Below are 26,830 nucleotides of genomic sequence, written 5' to 3'. Positions count from 1 at the left end.
AGCTGTTCCACAGATGCCTTCGAGCTTGGAAAAGCCATCAGAGAAATATTCCAGCTCTGCAGGAGGTGCACCGGAGGAACAGCTCTGAGAGCTGGTGCCTGCAGCCAGGAACACGAGCATGCAGCCAGTGTCAGGATTTTGGTGTTTTGCCTGAACACAAAGGCGATTAATGCCCTCCTCCAGGATGGCCTCAGCTGTTATCCATCCTGCTCTGGAATATGACACGCACAGGCAGAGTCACTCCCTATTTTTACTGGCTGATCACTTGAGTCCTGAGTTTTAGACAGAGCAAAGAAAAAGCTTCCCGTTCATCAAAATTATGAAATCCTTCCCAAGTCTAAAAATCACAGCTTTAAACCCCTTGCTGCTGGTAAACCAGTGCCCAGAGTACAGCACCAGGCTGGGAAAAAGGGATAATTTTTGGGGGTTGTGAGTTGAATAAGGATGCAGAGCAGAGAAACCTTCAGCATGACAACAACCAGCGCTTTCTTCAGCAAACTTTTTGAATACCAGGCATGCTACACCCACAGGTCCTGGCGGCTCTGGAGCCATCCAGCCTTTCCCTTGCATCCTGCCTAGACAGTCCCACAGCCAGCTCCAGCCTCCCACAGCTCCTTGGCTCCCACCTCCCAGGAGCTGGGTGGTGCTAGGGACAGGATTAGCTCACAGAAGGTGTGGGCACAAAACAAAAATAGAACAGAGGGGAAAAAGCTACAAAATTCTTCACAAAACTCCTCTCTTCCCAGGAAGCCAAGGGAACGCGTCATGCTGGTTTTTCTTCCTGGGCAGTACAAGTGACTCACATGACACTTTCTCCCAGTCGGGTAGTTTTGAACTGGGGTCTTTTAATTGAAACCATTTAATGAGGTTTTATGTAAGGAATGCTCATTCATCTTCCTCCATCTTTCCAAAGGCATCCATTAATATTTAATGTGCTGCTTCTGGGCCTGGCTCTCTAGCTTTCTAAACTGCAGCCCAAGCATGGATAATGCTCACCTTGGAACCCCTGGCAAGACACACAGCAAGCCCAAACCTGCTCCCTGTTTTCCTTCCACCCAGCTCCTGCAGAATTCCTCCAACAGAGAGGAAAGGTATAAATCCAGGAGCTGTGACTTGGCACTGGGACTCTGCAAACAAGTCTTTCCGAGGGGTAGTGAAGCCAGCTTCCAGTTTTTTCCCAAGATCTTGAAAACTGTGGCCATTTGGGCATTTTCCCATGGTATTTATAGAACAGGGCACTGTCCAGACTTGCTCTTGGTTGTAGTTCTGGGAGGAAGGTATTCCTTTCTGGCAGGAATATTTAGTTGGTTCAGATCTTTCCTTTCCCTCTCCAGCCTGTGGGCACCAAGGGCCTCCAATGCTACTGGACTCTGGACTGGTATCTAGATTAAGGTCTGCTTGTGGATCACCATGGACACATTGTCTCTGTAGGTAGTTCATGAATCTCCCATCAGGAATATGTAAATATTGGCACTTTTGCTCTGTAGTGCCAGTTTGTGTTTCTGAGCTCCCAAGGCTCTATTTCAGCCCCTTGGAGACCAACAGGAAATCCAGACGGGATTCAAAAGGGGGTCAGGATCCACCAAAGCTGGTACAGGGGTGGTTGTAGGTCTGAGATGCCTCAGTCCAAATGAGCAGCTGCCACTTCTGCCATGGAGGCTGAAGAACACTTGGTTCCTCTCTGCCCAGACCTGTTGGGCTGGGTTATATTTATCCAGGTGTTTGTCTTCTGGAGAATCTCCACAATGTGAACAATTTGATGTGCAGAGCAGGGAGTGTATCCTTCAGCCACCTGGCAGGTTGTACCTGGGGACTGCCTCTGCTGGAATGTGGCACGTGCTACACACACCCTGGAGCTCCACTCCCCTCCTTCCATAGGCCTATGTCTTTCCAAAGAGACCCGGGATCCTGGATGGCTCCATCACTGTAAAGGTAACTTGAAAGGGTGGGAAAAGGACTAAAACAGAGGACTTGCCACTTTCCCAAATTTGGGGTGCTGTAAGGGCATCTCAACACAGATAACAGTGGGGACTCCTGCAGCCACCAGGCTCTCCAGGCAGTGTCATCTGGATGTGTTCCCCTTTCCAAAGCAGGAATCACCATCATTAAAACAGAGCAATGATGTTCTGACTTGGTCCTGCTGAACAACCAAGGCCTGATTTTGCAAAAACAGGGTTTGGAAATTTTGGATGGGACAAGATCCTGGCTTGCTTCTCCAAGGAGAAACAACAACTTGTTCCTCTGTTTGGCTGTCAGCCTCTCTGCTCTGGATTTGTATTTCCTGATGCTTTCTGACTTACCCAAAGATTATTTTTTTAAAGAGTGCATGTTCCTGGGCAGAGACCCTGAGTTTCTCCTGGTAATCCCTGAAGCCATCCTTACGGGCAGGTTCAGAAAAGCAACTAAAAGCAGGAGAAGGGTGGTTCCAGGAGACTGGACTAGCAGACCAGAGACCCATGTGAAGTTCTCAAGTCAACAACAGCTCCTGGGGTCCCTCTCACAACCACTGTGAGAGATCTAAACAAGTTTGTGTGAATTTAGGACTTTTGGTGTCTCATGAGGAGCCCTGAGCGCACATATCCCAGTGTCTCACTAATGCCCAAAAACTGTTTTGTTAGTGGATTGATGATGTGGGATTGTGGCCCTCCCTACCTGCCAGCTCCTTCTATACCATCAGAGAGGGTAGGATAGATTGTGGGAACTGGTGGAATACTCCCAGGGGCTGGGGGAGCTGTCTGGAGCAGGAGCCAGTGCCTGTGCTCCATTTGCTCTCCTGTGAATCCAAGCAGCCCAAGCTTTACGGCACAGCCCATCAAACGGCTTTCTCCAGCATGACATTCCTGTAGGAAAACACCCAGCAGCCCTAACAGACAGCTTTTGTGGGCCTGGGAAGTCTAAGAGATAACATCATGTAGTGGCCAGCTCATGTTTCTTCCTGAGGCTTTATGTTACTGCCAAGGCTGCTGCCAGTCCAGCATTTCTGCCTGGCCCATCCCCCTGGGATACACAAACAGACAGCAGGGCTACATTGGACCCCTCACCCCAGGCAGGATCCCAGGGAGCATTTCCATCCCAGGGATCTCACCAGTGCCCAAGCCCCATCACTTCTTTGTGCAGAGATCCCTTTCAGCATGGCTGATGGGGAATTCGGAAGTCCTGTTGCCCCAGGCAGATTTCAGTGGGATGATTGATGGAAACACAGGCAAGGGTTAGAATATGCTTGGAAAAACTTGCTGTTACTCCTAGGTCACTTAGTTTAAGGTTTTTGGGGGTTTTGCCATGTTTTTCTACTGTTACAGCAAAACCTGTTCTGTTCTGACCAGCATAAATCCTTGCTGCTACAATCATATCCTAATATTCTCTGATACCAACAAACCCAGTCTCAGTCCTAAAGGTCTTAGACCCATGAAGAGAAAAACTCACAAACACCAGATGCTGCTGTTATTAACAGTGATGATAATAATAACAATAGCCCTAAAACCCCACTAATATTTCACATTTGCACATTGTCCAATCTTTACCCAGAATCCAGAATTTTTCATGCCCTTTCCATGTCCTATAAGAAGTCTGACCACAGCAGATAAAGAAGAACTATACCTAAAAAAAATAAAGTGAAACAATAGCAGAGATCAGCCCAGAGAGGAGAAAGAGGTATTACTCTTTCCCTTCACAAAGTGCTTCTCCACCCTTGGAGAAGAGGGATCAATGTCACACCTCCCTCTTCAAAGAGACTCAGAGAAAGCCAAAACAATGCATGGCCAGCTTCCATTTGCTATAAAAGTACAGAAATGTGGTGCAGACAATGCCAGGCTCCTGTCACGGCTCCGTGTGTCTTTGGGAGGATATCTGACCTCCAAGGATAAGACTGGCCGGAAAGTCAGGGAGTGGGATTTCCTGTGCTTTAAAGTACAACATGTCTTTACCCACCTTGATGGCCTTCAGCACTGATTTGTGCTGGCCTTCCTAAGTCCTCTGGGACCTCCTGGCCTGGGCAAGATCAAGGTGCTAGGCTTTAGCCATGCAGTTTAGCTTCCCTGTAGTTGCTCCAATGGCAGTGGACTGAATTTGAGCCTGGCTTAGCTCCTGGAGTCTGTATCTCATTCCATACCATGATCGTGTGCAAGGCTCAGCTGCCTTGCTTGGTGACCCAAGCAGAGACTCTGCCCTGCACCAGCAAAAGGGTGGGTGATGGTCTTGAATTTGGCTTTGATTAGGCTGACTCAAAGGTAATACCTGCACAGCCACACATTGCTTGGTGACACTTGCGTCTCGCCTCCCTTCCTACGCTCCTCCCGCTGGGGAAGGAGGAGGCAGCAGCCACACCTGCTGGGAGATAAGGGGGAGATCAGAACCCTCTAATCAGGGCAAGGGGAAGACAGACAACATCTGGCTGAGGCTGCAGACTGTGGAAGTTCTTAAGGATGCTCCCAAGGGGAGAGAGAACCTAGGCAAGGCCAGACCACAGCTTCATCTCTCATGTCTTAGTTCTGTCCATATTTCAGGTGAAGTGCTCTTAGCCCTCCTTCATCTTTCACAAGCCCGGCTGCCTCTTGATTTAGCAGATTCATTAGAAAGTCTCCAACCTCTTAGAAATGTGCCCTTCCCCCTTGCAGTCTTCCAGTTCAGATTCAATTAATATCCAGCAATTAACGCTGAATTAAAAGGTTTGGCATGAGGCTCCATCCTGGTTTCACTTGGCCAGCACCACACCACGCCTTCGCTGTGACCAGCACAAGGCTGAGCACGGCCATGGCCTGAATGCAGCGGGGAGAGCTGAGCAAAGGGCAAATAGGAAAATAGCAGGAATAAACAAAGAAAAGGGAGCCCAGTATGATAAGGACCTGCTGACTTGGCATGTGTGGGCACTGCTTCCAGTTTCATGGCCTCTTTGGGACACAGGCGCCCTGGAAGAGAGGACAGCTTTCCAGGCTAGCTTATCATTTGGGGACACCAGATGATTCCATCAGGACTTTATTAACCACCATGAGATGAAGAATTCAGGGCTGGTCCTGCTTCACCCATGAAGCCAGACTCCTCTGCCACTGCCATGGAGTCTGCACTTCTGGCAGCCACCCTGTGTTACCCCAGATGGGCTCCTCAAAGAGCACATCCCAGAGGTTTATTTTTTGGACACAGCATAGGAAGGAGAAATAAAAACCAGAGTGACCTTAACTGGATCCCTGGTTCCTCCTGGTGCTTCACAGCTGGGGCTGGGACAGGTCTGAGCTCCATGGGCCAAACCTGGTGACACATTCCTGCTGGAGTAACCTGGATTTCAGTACATTAGGACATGGCCCTGGGGCAGTAAGAAAAAGGGAGCCAGAAATATGACACTAATATGCAGAAACACTCCCAGCTATCATCACAACTGGGACTCAAGTGATTGGGTGGTGCAGAGTAAACAGAACATAGTGGGGTTTTTAAGAGCCCAAGTTTTCTTTTCCAGGTATCTTATGCTAATGCACAAAGAGATCCAGGAGATAGGAACAGTTTAAGGAATGTAAAAGGAAACCAGCAGACAGCTATTAACAGAGGAAAAATTCACAGATATCCAAGCTTGGGCACAGGGATGGGTTTTATTACACTCAGGGGGGTTGGCAGACCACCAACTTTCTATTCTAATGTGGTTATGAATTTATATCTCTTATAGGTGTGCATAGGGATTTCAGTGTCAACCACAAGAGAGACAAAAAAGGGGGAATTTAACATACTAGCTACTTGAGGGTCCTTTCTACCAATGTGTCCATGCTGAGTGTGTTACCGTGACAGAAAACAGGCTGAAAATTGTAAGGCTGAGCCCAAAACATGCTGGGGCTCTCCATGCAGTCTGTGTACACCAAGTACTTCACCAGCATCCTCATAAATGCATCTCTCTGACATCCCACTGACAGTTCTGATAAGATCACTGAGAAAGCTCTCTCTGCCCTCACCTCAGGGTGAAACACACAGAGCAAAATACCACAAGTGTTCCAACATGAGGAATAAATACGGATACGTAAGGAATCTAGGGCAGCTCTGCTGATGATACAACAAGCCCTGCAGCAGATAGTCAGCCTCCAGAGGGGAAATCCCAGGTGTCAGGGATGACTCCAAAGTATTCCCTGGGGATTACACACACTTTTAGCCTAGATTCAGTGAAGACAAACCCTTGGAGGAAGCTCCACTGCCTGCCCACAGCTGTCATGGCAGCCAAGCACATGCCAAGCACACTCAGTAGTTCCTTTGCAGGAAATCCCACTGAGGAGACTGAGGAATTTTTTTCCTCTAGGCCAGCAACAAGTATTTCAAAGCCAAACCTTTGAATTCTGACAACCTTATTATGAGGTAAGCAGGGTCTGACCCAGGCACAGAAGTGCCCCTGAACTTTTCAAGAGACTTAAAAAAATTTTAGGACATTGGCTTGGCTTCCCTTCAGCTCACACGTGCAGCAGAGGTGAAGTTTGGATACCAAAACAAACAATTCCCTGAGATCTTATTATATCTTGTTTTCAGAATTTGTTTCTCTCCCTTGCTGTTCTGCTGTCAGAACAGCGCCTGGATCTCTCTCACATCTTCTCCCACATTCTAATTCTCACTGGAAAGAAGAGGAAAATAATCTGTGCTGATCCTGTCTGCCTTTCATGAACCACTCACCACAGTACATTTTCCTTCATCCCTGAGCTGCCAGTGGAGCAGCATTCAGTTATCCTGTTTTTCTTTATGTGGTCAATCCCCTCGTAAAGATACTTTATTTTAACAGCTGGTGTAGATCTTAAAATTACCACATAACAAAAGCTAATGGCACTCTAGGCATGAAAAATGACTTGGGAACACAGCCATAAGCACATGGGCACAGGCATCTGGGACAGACCATGGAGGCAAAGGCCACCTCAGTCCCTGTTTAACCTTAGGCAGAACAGTGCTGCTGGAAAAAGATGTGCTGAAATGTCACAAAATTGGGGTGTGCCTGGAATGGAAGAGCAAGAGGGAGAGGTGGAAATAGGTTTTGAAAAAGCATCCTGGGATGTGTCACCTTCAGCCTAGGTCAGAACAGTGGGAGGTGACTGAGAACAGGGAGGTAACACCCTTGTACTCACCTGACTGCTTCAGCTGTTGGAGACCCCAGCTTGGTGGCAGGGAGGGCAGGATACAGACAGATAAATCACCTGAGAGCCTGTTCTACAACCACTGACCCTGTCTCTTGTGCTTCTGCTGCAGTTGCCTGGCCTGTGAAGCAACATGAGTCACAAGGGATCCCTCAACAGCAACCCCGGCTCATCAAAGTAAGGATCTCCCTGCACCACTCCTTCCTACCGCTGAGGGGATGCTCCAAGCAGTGCCACTCATCCCCAAAGTCCCTGGTGTTTGTTTCACCTCCCCCAGGCACCTCACAAGCTGGCACTACCTCGCACATCACCTGCCCTGTGCACTGGGGTTTGATAATGGCACATTAGGTGGAGAGGCAGAGGGACACCAGGAGTCTCTCCATCAACAGCCCATGGCAACCTCCCAGTGGAGCCAGAGCCACCAGCTCTCTCCCTCCTTCCTGCCCTGGGTATGAGCACCTGAACCACTGCCTGCCCTCAGGGGGACATGGTGACAGAGCATAAAGCAGCCCCTGGGCACCCATGGGCTCACTGCTCTGTGCAAGACAGCCCAACCACAGCACCTCAGATCCTTGGCTCCTCCTCTGCCAGAGAAAACACTATCTCCTGGATGCTCATTCCTACCCATGACCCAGGCACAGGGGGTGGCCCTACATGTGGTGCTTAGAGACTTGACGCCCCAAAACTCAACTGTTTATACACAATTCCACCCTCCCTTACATGGGATAAGTTATGTATCTGAGCAGCTGCCTTCAAGGGGTACATCTCCAACATGTCCATTGAGAAGGGATTATCACCTTGGCTCTTGCACTGCCTTCAAGTAGACTCAAGGATAACATGGTGGGGGGGTCTCCCTGTAACTCCCACTTATGGTACACTCGGTGCTGCTGTCCTTAACCCAGCTCCTCTAGAGTGCTGTCCTTCCAGGGGACATTGTGAAGGTAACTCTAGTGGGGACAGGCCTGGCTGGCTGCTCCGTGTCCTGTTTCCACCGCTGGGTTCAGTGACATGTGCCTGTGGTGTGGATAACGGGTAGGGTTGCACAGGAGCCGCCGGCACAGCCCACAAGGAAATGCTTTGCAAGAAAGGGAAGGGCTGGTCCCTCTGGGCAACTGCAGAGCTGCTGTGTGAAAACTGATGTTAAAAATATTTGGGAGTTGATGGTTGATTTGCACCTTCTTCCTTTTTCAGTGGCAGCATGGGCAAAGCTGAGGGAGCCTCCAAGCTGAGTGCAAAGGACTTGTATGGTGAGTCGTGCCCACTAACATATCCAAAGTTTCCCATGGCAAAGGCACATCTGGAGAACTGGATGTGGATGTTGGGGAGCTTTAGGCTGGAACTCAGTCAAAGCCACATGAAACCAGAGTTCCATATGCAACAGGCTGGCCTGACCTAGCAGCAAAAACACACCTCACATCTGTCCTGACACCTTCCACACTGGGGACAGTTGGGATTTTGTGGGAACAGAACGTTGCTTCCCTTACCCAGATCCTCCCCAGGTCTGTTAGTAAGATTGCCTGATAAAGGGCCTCACAAAAGAAAGACTGTCCTCAACAGGTTAATTATTATCCTCTTCTAACTACTTAGTGAACCATGAAAATTCCATGCCCTTTGGCTCTTTAGAAGTGCAGGGAATGGGCAGGATAGGTGTTTGTGCACAGTCTAAGAGGCAGCTTGTTTGGATTCAGCACATTTAGGTATTAATAACAGTTATTCCTGATCTCAGCAGATCCAAATACACCAGGTGAAAATGTGGCCCCTGGGGTGGGCAGAGCAAGCATAAATCATGTGAGAAATCAACTCCCCCAGTTATTTCCTAGGTAAGAAGTTGGAGGTTGTCTGGGGTAACACAAGCAGTTTTTGGGGTGTCCCAGCCTGCCAGCTCTCCCACCTGAGAGCTGTGGATTTACCTGGCTGACGTTTAATTGGGAAGGAACAGGCCGTGGGTGCTTTTCCTTGGAGATCTTCTATTTGATCAGAGATTGTCTTTGGTGGCTATGAACTGCCAACGTGGTTTATTTGTCCCTGGGAAATGACTCCCTTTGCCCAAGGCTGGAGGTTTATCCATGCAGAGTGGCCTAGAGCAGTGTCCAGAGAGGCCAGCCTCACCTGGAGAGAAGTGGGATGGCAGGGGCTGTATTTAGTGCTTAACAAAGCCATCGTTAACATCCATTAGCTCCCGAGAATTTAAACATGAGGATAATGGCAGAGCAGAAATTTGGCTGTTTGGGGCCTGGATGCTGCAGGGTGGGCAGGTGCCAAGCAGGGGTTTGAACTGTGTCAGTCACTTCTGGAGATGGAAGGACACATGAAAAAGAAGCAAGAGAATGAGGTGTGGGAATTTTGGGTGAACACACGGATGCTAGTGCAGACAAACTCCTCCTGCCTCCAAGGCAGTGCACATTCCTTTGGCTGTGCCCTGACACTGTGACATATCCTGTCAGGGGCAGGAGGGCTGCAGTTTCCAGGTAAACAGCCTGACAGAGATGTGTAAAAATGAACCTGGGAACTCACAACGGGATTAAAGCCAAGCAGATTTGCAGGCTGGCACCCATGGGTGCAGGAAACCCAGGGCTCCAGCCACCAGAGTTCAAGAGGGAGATCTAATGGTGCCATGGCACAGGGAGCACCCCTCAATCCTGTGCCACAAAAGCCAGTGCAGGGAAAGGCTGACAGACTGCCTTGGAAACAAACACAGCTCTCAAAAAAGCACTTTTCAACACAGAATTTAATCTTCCACATTTTTTTGTATGAACACACCTCAAAAACAAATTCACCAGGGTTGGGACCTCTCTGACCAAATTCCAGCAAACCTGAAATGAGGACTGTATGTCCCTGGGCCAAATCCTCAGGAGGAGTAAAGCAGCTGCCTGCTATTTCCCTGCCACTACTGAAATGCAGAATGAGCTCTGCAGGCATTCCCTGCACAAATCAGTGCCTCTTGGCCAGCCCAGCCCCTGGCATGAACACATCCAGAGGGATTTTGCTTGGCAGCACTTGAAAACCATCCGCTAATTCAGCAAAAGACACTCAACACGTGTAAACCAATATTTAAATGTCTTGGTCCCTTTCCCACTCGGATCCTCCCTCCCCCAGCATTAATTTCTGCTGTGAGCTGGCACATTTGGGGGTAGACGGAAAGCAAGAACTAAAATTCCAGGGAGAATTATGTTTCATAATGAAACAAATCACACCAAGCCGAGCTGGCCTTGATTATGTGATTTGTGCAACACTGCTGAGGGACATTTGGAGCTGACAAGACTTTTCATATTTCTATTTTCCTCCCATGCAATCAGGCTGGACCTCAGTCTGTGTACACTGCCAGACCTCCAAGAAGCAAGTGCAGTGACTCCCAAATTCCCAGCACACAGGCATCCACTCATTTAAAGCTCGCTGGGTTAGGATGGCTCCAATGCACACAGGTGTCTAAATATTATTTCTAAGTGAACAAGGCCTTGGGTTTAGCTTTCTAAAGATGCTTTTTCTACAGTAATACTGGCTTAACATTACAAGGGTGCCAACTGTGGGTACAAAAGTGCTACCTGAGGGCCAAGGTGTCCCTAGTGTCAACAGGGACTTACTGGGAATATTAAACCCATCTCAGAGGAGACTCTGAATAGGGATGTTTAAATTTGTTGTGGTGAGGCTGGAACACAGCAGCAGCTTCAGGCTGTGCACAGGAAAGCACCCGGATGGTGAAGGTGGAGGTTCACTCTGGAGGGGCTCCAGGATATAGTGTGAAGGTCCTCACAGGACACAGCCTCATCACATGGCTGTTGATGGGTGGGGAAGGTTCTGCTGTCACACCTGGCCTCCTGAAATTGCTTTGGTCACCAAATATGTTGCCTACCACCGTGTATTCTTCACTGTGGTGAGCACAGAGGGATGAGGAGAGATGACCAAAGGGAATTCTACAATGAAACTGACTTAAAGCCCCAAGATACCCTCCCCTGGCTCTGTTCCTACCAGAGTTTGATATGCTTTCCAGCTGCTCTGCCATCCTCAGTGGAGTTTCCTGGCTCACGTGGGAGCAGGACACTCATCCTTTCCTCCTCCCTTAGTAAAACAGCATAACATTCGTTCAGCTCCACATTCTGGAGGAGTCTGTGGCTGCAGGGAGCAGTCCCGCCTCAGCTGGCAGCAGGGAATGGCTGGCCCTGCTCAGGTTGCCACCTCTCTCCCCAAACAGTCACCAGCTGAATAAATGTTAATGCACACCATAAATAAATTAGGCTGCTTCTCTGCTTACAGGCATCTGTTCTGAGCCCAGATGAAGGCCTGTGGGGTGGGAAACCAGGCTCCAGCAGAACCCATGGGAAGGACTGGCAGGAAGTATTTCTTTCTGCACAGCACTTCCCACAGCAGGAAAGCTGCTGCCACCCCTTTCTGAGGTGACTCCCGGTGGGCTTCTGCAGGTGTTCCCCTCAGCTGCTTCCAGACCTGTCAAACAGCGCTGGCTGGCTCTCCTGATGGATTAGGCAGCATAGCAGAAGTTCAGGGCAGTTTGATGATTGCAGTGATTTCCCATAGGGCTGTGGGGAGGAGCAGCTCATTTCTGTTTGGTTGCTGTCTGTCCCTGCGGTGCTCAGCCTCCTTCCAGCCCCCCACGCCAAGCTTGTGAGACCCTGCCAGCTGGTTCCAGCTTGTCCATCCATCCTCAATGCACTCATTTCTGGGAAAGAACCAGACTTGATAGGGCACAGGACTGGAAAAGGGGTTTTGGAGCAATGAGTTAGGCTGGAGAGGAGCAGTGCTGATGCCAATCACTTGACACTGCACACCCGTAACCCAAGCCAGGCTGCGGTGCTGTAACAGGACACGAGGCACTATCACAAAGAGAAGAGCCACTTCCTGCCCAGTGTGGCCCTGCACAGGGATCATCTCCCTGGGGAGCCACAGGCAGAGAGGCTCCACTGGCGCCAGCATCACCCCTGAGCCATAGGCAGCTGCTTGGCACTGGCCAGGCAGAACACACCAATGGAGAAGAAGTAACTTACCTTTAATGGTCATGAACCAACTCCTGGGGGGGTCTCACAGATCTCCTTGTATCCCAGCCTCCAGCCCCAGCCACGTGGAGACATCTCTGAGATGAAACCCTGCAGGCCTGAGCACAGTGCCCAGACAGTAATTCCCTGCTGCTGGCTCTCCCACACCCTGCCCAAACCACGAGCATGTTCACAATTCCAGCTGGAGGCCACATGGCTGTCACATCGTTATAGACAGGAGCATGGAGGGATGATCCCTTCCCCACAATCTTTAGGAGAGGATTTGTACAGGATTTAACACACACTGGTATTGTCTGCAAGAGACAACTCTGGCAGGAGCAGTGGCCGGCCAAGCCAGCCCAGCCACACTGCAGAGTCAAGATGACCACGACCATACCTAAATCCACAGGGATTCGGAACAGTGCCACTCACTGTCATGTCTTTAAAGATTTCATCATACTGGAGAAAAAGCCTGAGTTCAGCAAAGATCCAGCCTTCTTGTCCAGGTCATTAATTCCTCCTGTCCCCTTCCTGCCAGCCCTGAATAACTCCCTTGTCCTTCTCCCTGATCCCTCCATTCCAGTTCCCTTCTTCACATCCCCTTTCCCACCCGAGATTCCAGCTTCAGATTACCCTGCTCCCCTTTGACACTGTGTGTGTGGGTGACCCTTCTATTCAATGCCTTGGACACTTAATACACCAACTGAAAACAGGGCTGGAAGAAAAACTGGAAGCTGACAATCCTGTTGGTTCTTGCAGATGAAGCCCCAGTGGTGGTGAGACAGGGAACATACTGGCTTAGTTCAGCCATGACTGGAGCTACTGGGAAGAGCAGACACTGTTCCAGGTGCTGCTGGCCAGGAGTTTGGGATAGCAGTTAGTGACAGGGATGCTGTGGAGAGGGATCTCCCACCTCTGATGCTGTTCAGCATCTCCAGTGACCATTTTTCTTCGCCACCTTGCAACTGCTGAGCACAAGTTCTCACCATTCATGGAGTAACTGCTTAGTGCTCACACAGAGGAACCTTTCCCTAAATGGAAATGGGGTTTTGGGTATGCCCAAGTAGCTTGAGAACTACAGTTGTGGTAGTTTGTGAAAATAACAACCAAAAAAAAGGAGGAACTTTTCATTATGAATTTTTTCAAGATTCAAAGAAAGTGAATTAATTAAATCAGGATTCCCCCAATCTTACTATGTTCTGACATTCAAAAAATGTCATTACCAGCTACAGAAAGCTGAGAAAACACCACTTTGGGCTTTTTGGTGAAAAATAATTTAGCAGGTTTCTTTCAGGTCTGGTTGTAAAGGCAAAAGGGAGTATCTCTACTGGTGAACTATAGCTCTCAAAGCCCTGATTATCCTGCTCCAAGCAGCCCAGTGGACACACTGAACACAAACACACAGTGTTCCTCCATGTACTCAGTCCTTGCACAACCAAGGAGCTGTGCCAGGTTTGTATTTGCTTTCCTAGAGTGGGTTGTGTCTTCAGCTAATAAAGCAGGAATGTGAGCACTTGGGGCTGAGCTGTGGCAAATATGAAGCGTGCCGAGCAGGAATTCAGCCGTGTGGAACCCGGAGCCACTGCTCCCTGCTGCCACAGCCCATTCACACCTCAATGAGAGCTGTTCATTCACTCCAAGAGCTTCCAGATCCATCTGCACACACCAGCCATGAGAGAGAGCTGACCAGGCAGACATTCCCAGTGCCACAGGCGCCAGTACAGACCAGCTCCAGCAGTTCAGCAAGTACCACAGATCTAACAGCAAACCCAGGGAGCTCGATGCTCCCTAGACTGCAAAGATACCCCAAAATGGAGCTCTCTCTGTGCTGGCCATAGAGAGCAGGGAAGGAGCAAGGCAGGACCTGCAGATTCTCCCCCGTCAGGTATCTCAGGCACAGCAGGTCAGTGCAAGGCCCAGAAGCAGATCCTTGGCTAACCCTGGGTAACCTGGAGCAGGAAGCAGGAACCTGGCAGATGCTGTGTTCAACTGCCACATCTGGCCCCAGGCTGGGATCCTGGAATGGAGGTTATTCCATACTGCTGCTCTGTAAGCCAGCCTGGCAGGTTTCTGTGGCTGCCATGAGCACACAGAGCATTTGCTGCCCCATTTCTCCTCAGCAGGCTGGTCCTGACCTGCCATTTGGCACAGAGCAGCTCATGCTATGCTGGCAGGTTCCTATAAACAGTGTGTGCACTGCTAGATAATGTATAGATAATGTAAAGATTATATAAGAAACTGGCAAGCTCCAGAAGTAACCACCAGGACTTCCCTTAGGCTGCTGTAATGGATGTGGAGGCCAGGGAGGTCAGCAGTGTGATTCAGGGAATGGAGGAGAGGTCCTTGGTATCACACTGGCAAGGAAAATAAATCCATTGCCTCTCATTCCTCAGAGACTGCTCTGTACTTGTCCATACATCCCCCTGTCTTCTGCTGTGCCTTCTGCCCAGCAACAGCTGTAAACAAATGTGGGGAGGGACGGGGAGGATCAGGTAGGATCCTGTGTGGTAAAACTAATTAATCAGAGAAGGATGTGCCTGGGGGGGAGGTAGAGGCCACTGGCAGGTTGTATGGGGGGTGCTGTGCCCCTCTGGCTTGACAGAGGCTGTGCATGGAGAAAGACAAGCCTGCTCCTGCCCTCCTTGGCACTGCTCAGCATTCCCAGAGACCTTAACCAATTATCCTGGCTGTAAGCTGGTCCCATAGGCAGTTTATCCCGCTAGTTGATCTCCTGTGCTCCCTGAATGTTCGCAGCCACATCTCAGCTCCCTGCTAAATAAGGCTTTTCATGGGAATGGGGAGGGAACTTGGCACTGAAGATGTGCTTTGGCTTCCTGGACCAAGCTGATAACCCTAGCCCTCCAGGATGTGCATTGATCCTGCTTTTTTCCCTGATTTATTACTCTCTTTCATTCTTTTCACTCCTTAACATAAAGCCAAACATGACTCTTTCCTTGCCAGCCAAGATTTTAGTATCATTACTAGGATTTCAGCCCAGCACTGTTTTGAGCCCTCAGGTACAACCTTGTACCTCTGAAGTGGTCTCAGCTCTTCCCATTTCCTCACTGGTGCCAGTGGGAAACACCATTCCCACAGCACTGTTTATCTGTAAGATACCAATCGTAGATAACATTTGACGCCATTTTGCCCACTCCTCTGGGTGTGAGGCAAAATTAAAGCTACCTGGTTAGTAGAGAACTGAAGTGAATTCTGTTAAAGAACCATTTATAGGGGTTTTTTTCCCCCTCAAAGGATTGTCTTAGGGATCACTGGGCCAGACACTGAGAGGCAAGAGATGAGACAATTTACCAGAGGCTGCGCGTGTCCCACGTGTTATCCATGCTCAAGGCATTCAAAGCTTTCTGAATTCCCCATTCCATACATACAGCAAGTGTCTGGGATCAGCACAACTGCTCCTCAGGCCACAGGGGATCCCACCAGCACCTGCCAGGATACCCATGCTACAAGTTAGGTTTTTTCCTTGCTAGACACAAGAAGGACAGGACAAAGGTCTATTGTTTTCCCATCTCTTTGGCTCTCTTGGCAGACAAAAGGGAAAAAGGACAGTGGTCACTGTGGTTCATGCCAGCTTTATCACCTCTGGATATTTGCTGTACCAGTGCCACAACCCTGGAGCTCTCCCTGCCCTTTCCCTGTGTTATATCCAGAGTCCTTTACTGCCACAGACTCTGAAGGTTATAGCAGGAGATAAAGAGAGGTGCAGATGGGTGTCTGAGCTAATTTGGGGAAATCATCACTATATTTCTGCAACGTTCTTCTATCACATATGGAACATGCAAATTCTCCACTACCTGGGGCCAGGTTAGGGGTCAGGTAACACCTGAAGGTGCTGAGGTCCTGTTGCAGGACACTGTAAAAATGCCAAGTGTCCTGGTGTGAGGTGTCAGATGAAGTGGGAGGAAATGAGCTCCTCCTGCTGCTGCTGCTGCTAACAGGCCAGCATGCACTCATACAAAATTCAGAAGGTCAGGGACAAAGTTGTGCAGAAGGGCAGGGTGGAGCCACACAGGACAGCTGACCTGCCTTCTGAGGTATGGCTGGCAAGGGAGTTCACCTGGGCAAGGGAAAGGGTCCCCCTTGATCAAGAAGTTCAAAGAGCCACAGATTTTGCTATAGGCATCATTCACAGAATGCCAGAATGGTTTGGGTTGAAAGGGACTTTAAGCTCATCTCATTCCATCCTCTGCCATGGACAGGGACACCTTCCACTGTCCCAGGTCACTCCAAGTCCAGTCCAATCTGGCCATGGACACTTCCAGGGATCAGGCAGCCACAGCTTCTCTGGGCAACTTGTACCAAGGCCTCAGCCCTCTCACAGGGAAGAACTTCTTCCTAAAAGCATTTTGGGATCAGCCCAGCCCAACCAGAGCCAAATTTAGTCAAAGACAAATAATGATGCATGTTGGAAAGCCCTGCAGTGTTTCACCACATTGTTTTGAGTAAATAAACCAAAAAACACTAGTTTTCTTTAAAGCACCCACGCTTCTTGGATAGATGTGGCCCAAAACTGACTCTTTCATGATCACCTGGCTCTTTGATTCTTTCTGTGTTTAAATCAAAACTAAGTGGTAGAAAAGAAGGCGATTTCGGTGTTCTGGCACCCTGCTGTCCCCGGAAACTCTGGCTGGTTCCAGACCTCGTGGTCTTATTTGCGTATGCCAGCAGGAAACACAAAAATAAAAGTTTCCATGGGTGTGGGGGCCAGGTAGAAGCCAAGGAGACAGAAGGGATTTCAGGAGAACATGCAGAAACACCCCATTTCTTGCCCTGGGCAGCTTCTGGGACATCACTTGAGTGACATCGGGAGACAAAATAGAGGCACTTTGTTCTAGTTCTGTGGCTTGTGGAGGTAATGCAGAAATTCCCCCAGGGAAAAATCAACAGAGGGAGGGGAAACATCTGCATTTCTCCCTGTCCCAGGGCTTGCTGCTGAATGAACAAGGCTGCAAAGGGCTAAAGGGGCCTTTGCTCTCTTGCACTCACTGAGTGCAGGTGATGGGAAGTTGGGCTATGCAGAGTTCTGAGGTTTTGGCCAGCCCCCAAAACTTCCAAGAGCTTCTCTGAAGATTTTCTCAGCAGTGCATACTGAGATCTCCCCTGACTGCGAGACATGCAGCTTCTTTGAGCTTGGAGGAAGGAGAAAAGGCATTGGAAGGGATCCCAGAGAGTCTGAGGGCAACCAGCTGCTGCCCTGACCACTGCTACAGCTCCATGGGCTGTTTTCCTACCAGGAACAGAGACCTGTGCTAACCTCCCACTGGAAACCTCATCCCCCTGGTATTCCTTCCCTCCCTCAGGGACTACCAGTTCCCCACACAGCTCTGCACCCTTCCTCTCAGGGCTGGAGACATTTGCCTGTCCGAATGTAAACTCCCTTTGTTTCCAGACCACCCACTTCAGCCTTTTCCACTCCCTTTGGAAAAGGAGGGGATGGGATGTCTTAAAACCCAAATCTGTCTCCATCCCACATGAATGCGGTGTTCTCATTTCCATCAGTGTCATCTATTTACATGAGAAATGCTCAGGGAGGAAATTGAGGTTACTGAGAGGAAAAAAGTGCCTCACATCAGCCCCAAATCCCTGTGGGATGCACTGCCTGTGCCCTACTCCAGACCTTGCCCCACATTTCAAGTAGGACAGACTGCAATTAAAGCCCCCAGCAACCAGAAAGTGCCACTGAGCCTTTCCTGCCAGCCTGAGGTGGGAAGGGGCCGCACTGCAATATTAATTCGCTTGTTCAAGGTCACTCTGGAATGGCTGAGCCAGGAGTTGGGCTAGGTATCTGAGGTCTTTCTCCTGAACCATCCTCATTCCACCTCTGAGCTGGTGCTGGTGGTGTACGAGACACAGGGTGAGAGCCCTCAATGCCTCTGCCAATATTCCCACCAATATATCAAGAAATCACTTCTACTGGGGAACAGCCACCACTCCAGGGCTATCAGCAGTCAGGCACAGAGGCAAAACACTGATGTGTTTTCAGCCACAGGCACGGAGCTACAAGTGTGAAGTACTCATGTCCTGCCAATCTGATGGCACAGCCTAAAGAGTGGTATGATAAGTGTTAAAAAGCTTTAGAAATCGGCTTGAATTAGCTTTTACCCACCCTTGCCAGGCTCCAAAGAAGAGCAGTGGCATCTTTTCATGATCTTACCACTGGGATCTCTCCAGGTGCTCAGTACGCTCCCCAAGCTGTGGGCAGGATTGTGCTCAGCCCCGTGCGCCAAGAGGAGCTCGATTTAAAAGCTCTTAGCTGGCCAAAGAGAAAGGTGAAATCCCCAAGGCAAAGCTCAAGGAAAGGCAACGCTTGTTCTGGAGAGACACCTGCTGGCAGCACCCGCGGAGAAAGAGTTTTAATTCTCACATCCGAAGAAAAACAACCAATGCTTCTTTTCTTGTTTCTTACAGAACAAAGGAAAAAATACTCCAACTCCAACATCATTATGCACGAGACTTCTCAGTACCACGTCCAGGTGAGCACACACACACAATGGAGTGCCTAGGGGGCTGAGAGGCCAAGGTCAGTGATAGGTGCCTGTAGTGCAGCGTGTTCCCTGTGTTCTGGACCTTTAGGAGGCCAAGGGGGAGTTGGGAACTTCCTTACCATTAAAGGCTCAAGTCACTGAGTAAAGGAGAATGGGGGGAAAAAAAAGATTTCAATAAACAAGGGGAATTTTGTACAAGGAAAGAGATTGAAATGGAGAAGCTGTTGTCTTCTCCCTCCTCTGTGTTTGAAGGAGAGCATGAAATGTCCGTCCTTGTCACCCTGTGCTTCAAACCCTTCCAATCAGCACAGATAGGTTAAAAGCAGAGTTCCCATGGTGGTTACTGGAACTCAGCTTTCCAAACCACAGAGACCACATGGACTATCAGCTTTCAGCTCTCCTCGGCTACTGTATCCTCTCAGGTAACACAAACCCCTTCACACAAGACAGGCAATAAGCCAAATCCAGCTCCCACTGCCACAGACAGCCACTCCAAAAAGAGAAGCCAGCCTGGCCATCCTGAGCTTGGCAATTCCTGTAATGCAACTTGGTGGTGCAGGACTCCATGGAGGAGGTGGGACCATTCATCACTGAAAATTGAGCAAGGCAAGACAGGAGAACACTTCCTCAGATTCATATTTAGGACATTGGGCCCTTTGAAAGCCTACATTTAGACTTGTAAAGTGCCTGTTTGGAAAGAGGTCCTGGTTTCCATCGGAGAAACCAACTCAGTGGCTCAGAAGTCACTCATGGATGCAGAGAAGGGACTTTAAACAGTGACATGTAAATTAATTCTTTATTAATTATGCCATAAGCCACCTGTTTGTGAGTCTCTCCCCTGAACTTTGACCAAGGCAAACAGGATTGCAGTGGCAGGCAGTGAGACAGAACGAGGTTTCCTCACAGGAGGCACTTTATACCCTTTGAAGTAATCAGATCAAAGTTTAATGGTGGGTGGAGTCATTGCCCATTCTAATAAGAGCTGCTGTATTTGAATGTCTATCTGGATGAAAAAGGGTTTTAAGGGATAAAACAAAGACAGCAGCAAGCTTCTCCCTCTCAGTCCACCCATATCTACAGAAAATGGAAAGCAGAAAAATATACTAATGATTGAGTCAGATAAGTAGCTTCCCCTCCATGAAAACTGACTGAACAGTAAACAGCAAAGGAATTTATGAAGCTTGTAAAGGTGGTAGATAAAATAATAGAAGAGATAAAAATGCCTGTCATCTTGAGTAAACCCATTTTCCTCATTGCTCTGAAAGAAAAGGGCTTGTCACCTCTGCACAGATAAAACTGACTTGGCAAATACCTTCTCATGCACTATTTTACAATTACAGTAACATACACCCAGAATGTTTTTCATTCGTGATTGCATTGCTAATCTCAGCTTTCAGCTCACACACTTGCCAGGAATTCTATTTAGACAGTGCCTCACCCCATACCTTTGCTTGATGAACACAGGAATGGGCCTTGCATTGTCCTCTGCTCTGCTCCTTCCTCAAATCTTTAGGAATCCTCTAGCAGCAAACGGGTCACCACAAACACTATACACTCCTAATGCCCAAAAGCATGTTTAAAGATTTTCTGCTAGGTCTACCAGTGCTTTAAATCTGAGCCTTTCCCTGCATATACCTTGAGTGGAGCCAACTGCAACAACAGTTCTTGCCTGTGCTTCCTCACAACCATCCAAGGCTCTGTGCTCCGAGTGCACACATCACTCTCGGGTCCATCTGGTCTGTGCCAGACCCCAACATCCACAGCTTCTCCAAGCCCCAGATCAGGGAATGCTGGAGCAGCATCAGCTTTTGCTGCCTCTTAATCTGCTTCCCATTTTGCATTTACTTGGGCTTTTACAAGGAGAAAGGAATTCTTTCCCAACAACATCATCTTCCTCCATGGCCCACTGATGCACATGTCAACTGTGGACACAACCCACTGGGTTACTGAATCAGCTCATGAGTGCATCAGCACCAGAAAGAAGCTACTTGATCCCTAGAACGGTTATTTCTGATCACTGGGAGAAAGCAGGAAGATAAAGGATCAAAGGGAGAAAAGCCAGGCAAAACTCATCCTGTTACTACAAATTTCCCATCACTTTAGGACTTGCTTTAAAGCAACCCCATTTTTCCAGCTCTTGCTTTGAAACCAGGATGTGTATATCAAAGAGAAGCAGGCATTTCACTGCTGCCCTCACCACAAACTCTGGGGAGGACCATTTTTGGGGTGGCCACACTGCTGTCCCTGACCCCCAGGCAGCTCTACCTGCAGCACCTGGGTTTAATCTGCTTCTGACTCTCCAGTTTAGCCACTGCTGCTGAAGTGCCTGTTCTGTACCCTGCTGAGCAAGGAAACCAGGATGAGAGGGTCATGCTGGTGGATGGGCCTTCAATACTCCAGGGACAAGAGAAAAAGCTGGGATCTGGCCCAATAAACCTCCAAAGGTTGCAGGCCCTTGGACTGCATAGATGCCTTGGTCAGGCCTGTAACTTATCCATGCAAAAACCTGCTTTTCTCTGCTGGAGAAAGTTGGTAAAGACGGGGAAAAGCTTCAGCTGCTTTTTGACAGCCGGGCACGTTCCCCTTCCCTTCCTACCAAGAACATAGTTGGCCAACAAAAGAACAAGGTGAAACAAAATCTTGATCCCTCCTGAGGGGTTTTTTTCCTTTCTGAGATTTTTTTTTTCCTTCTCTGCTATCACCTGAACATGTGGCCTGGCTGTGCTGTCACTGCCCCAGGGACAACAGCTGGACAAACAGCTTGGCTGCTCTGAGTCCCAACTTTTCCTGCCTTGCAGTCCCCTCTGCTGGCAGACACAACCAGTTCTTCCATCCGCAGGGAGCAGCACCTGCTCACATGGACTTTTGGAGTGGCCTTCACCCACTGCTGGTGGGCACACAATATTTGGGTGTAACACATCTCTCCTTTCCCCAGCTACCTCCCTGCCCACCTTTCCTTTCCCATGGAGTCCCAGGGGCCCACCAAAGCTGCAAGTGCTGTCCCATTACATGAACTCTGCACATACGGGTGCCAAGTGCAAGGCTTGGATCACCACACACTTCAGGGTGCAGCTGGAGCAGGGATGGGAAAGCAGCTTGGATGGCTACGCTGTAGCTGAGCTGCTCCTGGCCCAAGTGCTCACACAGAGCGGTGAAGGAGGGGAGGGCAGCACAAAAGCCTGGCTGATGGGAGACCATGGGCTGGGTTTACAGGATAGGTGAAGGGAGGTAGGAATACCAGGATAACCAAGCAAAACCACAGGGCAGGACAGAGGCAAACAGCAAAAAATCCATTCCTACAGTCAGCAACACCTATTTTCACTACTACTATGAGGGCTGATTTGGGTATTTTTGGGAGAAGGTAACCCCAACCCTAAGGGGGGTGTAAAGGGCTGGTGTAGAGTGAGCTGTCAGGTTTGCAGCCCCTGCAGTCTTTGTAGCACAGAAGCTCTTCAGAGTAGCTGTTTCCAGAGCATGGGACCCCACATATTTCATGGATCCCACTTGGCACAGAAGACTAACACTTGCCCATGGCATGTGTGAGCTCTTTGCCTGGCACAAATCCCACACAAGCAGGTTTGCTACACAAGACAAGCAAAACACAAGTCCTTTTATAGCTTGGCAAGCAAAGCATTGGTTCGACTGCCATAGTTCTACTTCCAAGCCAGGTTCAGAGGGGCCTGGGCAGTAACTCGTGTGTGAAGCATTTGTCCTGCTGGACAGGGATCAGAGCTGCTGGAATTGATGAGAGTAATATAAAAGTGGTGAAACTGGTTATGAAAACCCATTATGAAACCCAGATCTTTCCCTGCCATGACGAGGCTGGTACCAACAACCAAAACTGTTTTGTGCAGCAACAACTTCATGCCTGAGCTCTGAGAAACTACAAACAGTAAATGAAGCCTCTAGAGATGCTTTCCTCACCAATTTACACACCCCAACAAACATTTTCCACCTGTTTTTATCTCCTTTCTCTCCCCAACTTCAGCATTTGGCCACCTTCATCATGGACAAGAGCGAGTCCATCACGACAGTGGATGACGCAATCCGGAAACTCATCCTGCTCAACTCCAAAGAGAAGATCTGGACACAGGAGATGCTGCTGCAAGTGAATGACAAGTCCATCCGGCTGCTGGACTGTGAGACACAGGTACCTGGAGCCCTGTGGGACTGACCCCAGAATGAAGTGTGGGGTGCAGTGAGTGCTCTTTCCATTCTGCCTGGGAGAGGGCAAGTTATAAGGAACACAAACAAGGGTGAATCACTACCAAAATCCTCTCCTGGATGAGAGTCAGCCCTGCAGCATGGGAACAGGATGGTTTTAACAATGACAAATTTAGGAAGATCAGTCCAGGGATCCCAGGAGTTCCTGCACAGGACCATTCCCTCTTAGTTCAGTAGTTCCCCATTGCCTGATACCTTCCCCCTTCTCTTGCAGGAGGAGCTGGAGGACTTTCCCCTGCCAACAGTGCAGCACTGCCAGACAGTGCTAAATCAGATGCGCTATTCCTCCATCCTGCTGCTTGTGTGTCAGGATTCTGAGCAGCACAAACCCGACATCCACTTCTTCAACTGTGATGAGGTGGAGGTAAGCAGAGCCCTCCTGCTTGCTGTGAAACAGAACAAAACACACTTCTTGCTGTCTGCCCTTTCCCCCTTCCTCCAATCCTTCCTAAATTCAAGCCCTTAGAAACATCCCTGTTTTATCCTTAAGGCGGAGATGGTTCATGAGGACATAGAAAGTGCCCTGGCAGACCACAAGCACGGGAAGAAGATACGGCCACAGACACTCAAGTAAGTGCTGCAGGATACAACTGGGAGCAATAACAACAAACCCCTGTTTCCAGTGGTTTAGTCACACTCCAGTCTCTTGGAAATGGGATCTGCAACCACTGAAGGGTTTGTTCCATGTCATTTTCCTTACAGAGCAAACCAGGAAAAGATCAAGCAGAGACAATCCATCCTCCCCCCACCTCAAGGACCGGCTCCCATCCCAATCCAGCATGACATGCGAGGCTCAGCAATGAACAGGAACAGGGTGGCACCTCCTTCCCAGCATGATCCAGGTACTGGGAGCACTCAGGAAGTCTGTCCTGCGGATGGGAGATTAATTAACTCAGACAGCCAAACTTCCTGAAGTGGTCTGTAGTGAAAATAAGTGTTGTACCCACTCGGCATCTTCTGCTCAACAAATAAAAGCTCCCAGAAACTCCTTGTAACCACACCTTTATTTGGGGGATACAGAAATGCCAAAAAAGAAAAAGCCCCTCATAAGCCATCACATGAAATTTGAACCAGGTGTTGGTGATCTTAAAATGTACAGACAAAAATTTGATCAGAAAGACAAATTCCTGGCTCAGCTGACTTCACAGGAGCCAAGATTTCACCCTTCAAAATCAACTTGTTTTCAAAAATTTTTGTAAAATCAAGTGTGGAAATGCAGATCTGAACTCACCCCTCTTATGTGCTCATCTAAAATCTGATTCCAAAACCATCCTGACTTTAGCTCATTTGAGTTGGCTTGGAAAAACCTGGTATTTTCCTTTAGAGAAAGGAGTAACAGAAGTAAGTTCCTAGGAACAGAAACAAGCTCTTTCTCTTACAAAAGATCAAAGTGATGAACAAACTGTAAGCATTTTTTACCCTTGCCTATCATGCCACCTTATCTTAGCATTCATCTCTAATTTCGAGGAAAACACGTAATAGGATACTATAACACATCCACAACACTCATTTGCTGGAATGGCTTCTGAAGTCAAGCAACTGCTCTGGCTGCTGAATGGAGAACTTATTTCAGGCCCAGTTCTGCATCATAAAAGGAATATCTCTATTTCTCAGCTGGACCATGAATAAACATCTCTATTCTGATGAAAAGCAGCTACTCTTCCCTCTGCCCTTCCAAGGGTGCTCACTTCAGCAGAGCTGGGAATTCCTCTGGGCAGGATTTCTGGCTCTGAGTGCACAGAGCCTGGCAGGAGAGCAGTTGACAGGAGAAAGCCTTGAGTGATGCCTGTTTGCTGAGATTCCTTCTCCAAGAAACGCCTTCTCGCTTTTCCTACAAAACCTGTCCTCAGGGATGGGGTACCTCATCCTCACATTTACAGATGCTCTGGACTTGTCAAGGTCCTCTGCCAAAACAGCCTCCCCAGTTCTCACACTTGGCAGATCCAAGTGCTGTGCTGGCCCTTTCCAAGCCCCTGCCCTGAGTTGACACTTTGCTTTGCACAAGGGGCCAACCCAGCGATTGCTCCCACTGGAATATACCCCCACCCTACACCCTACACTGGGTGCGTGGCTTCTGGAAGCCGGGAGGTGCCTCGGAGTTGGGTTTTTTGTAGGATGATTGGGATTTAGCACCTGTTACAAACATTCCTAAGATGTCCTCACAACCCAGAACTCGGAGCTACCATCCCATGGATCCCTGCCTTTCATGAAGCCTATTTCCAACCTCTGATACTAAATCTGTTTTTCTCTCCCTTGCTTGCAGACTATGAACGACGAAGCTCTGGCTCTCATGATCATGAAGAATCCCGTGCCATGTTAGCACAGAAGATTGAAAAGGAAACGGTGGGTGACAGGGACACTGCACAGTCCATAGGCAGAAGCAGAGGCAGGGAGCAAGGGAGAGGGGGCAGAGATTTAATGCATCATCTAAGCATTTTTCCAATTGATACCTGCTGTGCATAAAGATAAGTTGGCCAAAAGTGAGTCTCCATCACCACATCAGTGACAATGTCCTCTGACCTGAGGCAGCTCTGCTGATTCCAGCTCTGCTCCTCCCCATCCCACTTGGGTTATTTTCCAGCTGTCCATTAGGAGGGGTCACTTGTCCCCTTGGTAAGGACAGCACACAGCTGGGCCCAGCAGCTCTGTGCTTACAGAGAGATGCATTGAGCTGCATTTCCTGCCTGGATTGCCCACTTGTGTGCATTCTCCTGGGAAATGCAGCAGGCCCTGGGATTCAGGCTCCCAGCTGTGTGCAGCCCAGGCTCGCTTTCACGTTGGTCCCTTGGGTTTCTGTCCTCACAGCAAATCCTGAACTGCACCCTGGATGACATTGAAGTGTTTGTCGCCCGGCTCCAGAAGGCCGCAGAGGCATTCCGGCAGCTCAACCAAAGGAAGAAAGGGAAGAAGAACAAGAAGAAAGGGCCAGCAGGTGCAGTACAGCAGCCACAACAAACAGGGAGCACAGGGGGGTCATGGATGAAGGTGGGGGGGACACCTCAGCTCCTGGCCCAGTGAGGCCGGATCGATGCCATGGCACAGCCACAGATCCAGGCACACAAGTTTGGGAGGTGCCGCTCTCCGGGGGTACCTCTGGCAGAGCACACAGAGCCTCTGGCACACAAAGGGAGTTTGCCTTTCCCTGAACCCCTGATTCTCAGTAGTTCTGGTGTCAATATCCATTTCTGCTGTGCCTTCTGCATGGCAGGCAGATGAAAGCTTCCCAGAGGAGATGCTCTCACTAACATGTCTTTCTCTGTCCCTTCTCCTGGCAGAGGGAATGCTGACCCTCCGAGCAAGACCCCCAAGCGAGGCTGAGTTCATCGACTGCTTCCAGAAAACCAAACTGGCTTTTAACCTCTTGGTAAGACATGAAAGAGTTTCCATCCCATGCAGGGACAGGGCTTTTCCCTGTGTATCCCAGTAGTGAGTGTTTAGAATGAAACTTGAGTGGAAAACACTGACAAGGGACAACAGTGTGAATTCCAGGTTCTTCAGAACTCAGGACAAACATTGTGTCAGGCTTGTGCAGGTTTTCTGGGACAAGCTGTTAAACCAAAACTAGGAGCACCAAGTCCAGGATGGGACAGAGCAGCCAGAGGGTTGCAGCACCCAGATCTTTTCAGATCCAGGCCTGGGGAGTCTCTGCTTGACAGTAACTGAAGTCTCCCATTGCCCCAATATTCCTGATCCCTCTCTTCCCTGCCAGACCCTTTGTATTGTGGAGGGGATGAAAAGAACGAGCATAAAGATGTTCCCAGTGCTACCAGCTCTGCTTAGTGAAACACAAGAGACCAGGAGGCTAACAAGACAGCAGGAATTCTGTCAGTTGTGACCAAACTTGTCCAGCAAACACATCATCCAAGCTCCTTCCTGGGCAGTCATTAATAAGGAAACCCCAGAGACAAGGTTTGCTGGACACCATACACTAGCCTTTTCTTTGAGAAGCAAATATGGATAATTTGTGCCTGCTCAGGATCAGAAGGAGCAGCTTATCTCCTGGCAAGAGCCCAAGGTTGAGCGTGGAGCAGAG

General features: G+C 49.2%; 1 protein-coding gene across 2 annotated transcripts in view; it reads left to right on the top strand.

Moving 5' to 3' along the window:
* Window positions 1–26,830, top strand: part of EPS8L2 (EPS8 signaling adaptor L2) — a 49,035-nt gene that overhangs the window by 11,417 nt on the left and 10,788 nt on the right. For both annotated transcript variants that reach the window (XM_084208652.1, XM_084208651.1), the window contains exons 2-11: window positions 7,198–7,262; window positions 8,277–8,332; window positions 18,497–18,561; window positions 22,562–22,723; window positions 23,012–23,161; window positions 23,288–23,367; window positions 23,500–23,639; window positions 25,061–25,140; window positions 25,603–25,729; window positions 26,073–26,161. In XM_084208652.1, coding sequence (XP_084064778.1) covers window positions 7,219–7,262; window positions 8,277–8,332; window positions 18,497–18,561; window positions 22,562–22,723; window positions 23,012–23,161; window positions 23,288–23,367; window positions 23,500–23,639; window positions 25,061–25,140; window positions 25,603–25,729; window positions 26,073–26,161 — 993 coding nt within the window. In that variant the 5' untranslated portion in view covers window positions 7,198–7,218. The remainder of the gene's footprint in view (window positions 1–7,197; window positions 7,263–8,276; window positions 8,333–18,496; window positions 18,562–22,561; window positions 22,724–23,011; window positions 23,162–23,287; window positions 23,368–23,499; window positions 23,640–25,060; window positions 25,141–25,602; window positions 25,730–26,072; window positions 26,162–26,830) is intronic.

Source organism: Fringilla coelebs (genome assembly GCF_963513975.1).
Source record: "Fringilla coelebs genome assembly, chromosome: 6".
In the NCBI taxonomy this organism is placed as follows: Eukaryota; Metazoa; Chordata; class Aves; order Passeriformes; family Fringillidae; genus Fringilla; species Fringilla coelebs.
The sequence above is the reverse complement of the archived record's forward strand: the minus strand, read 5'-3'. Positions and strand labels throughout refer to the sequence as shown.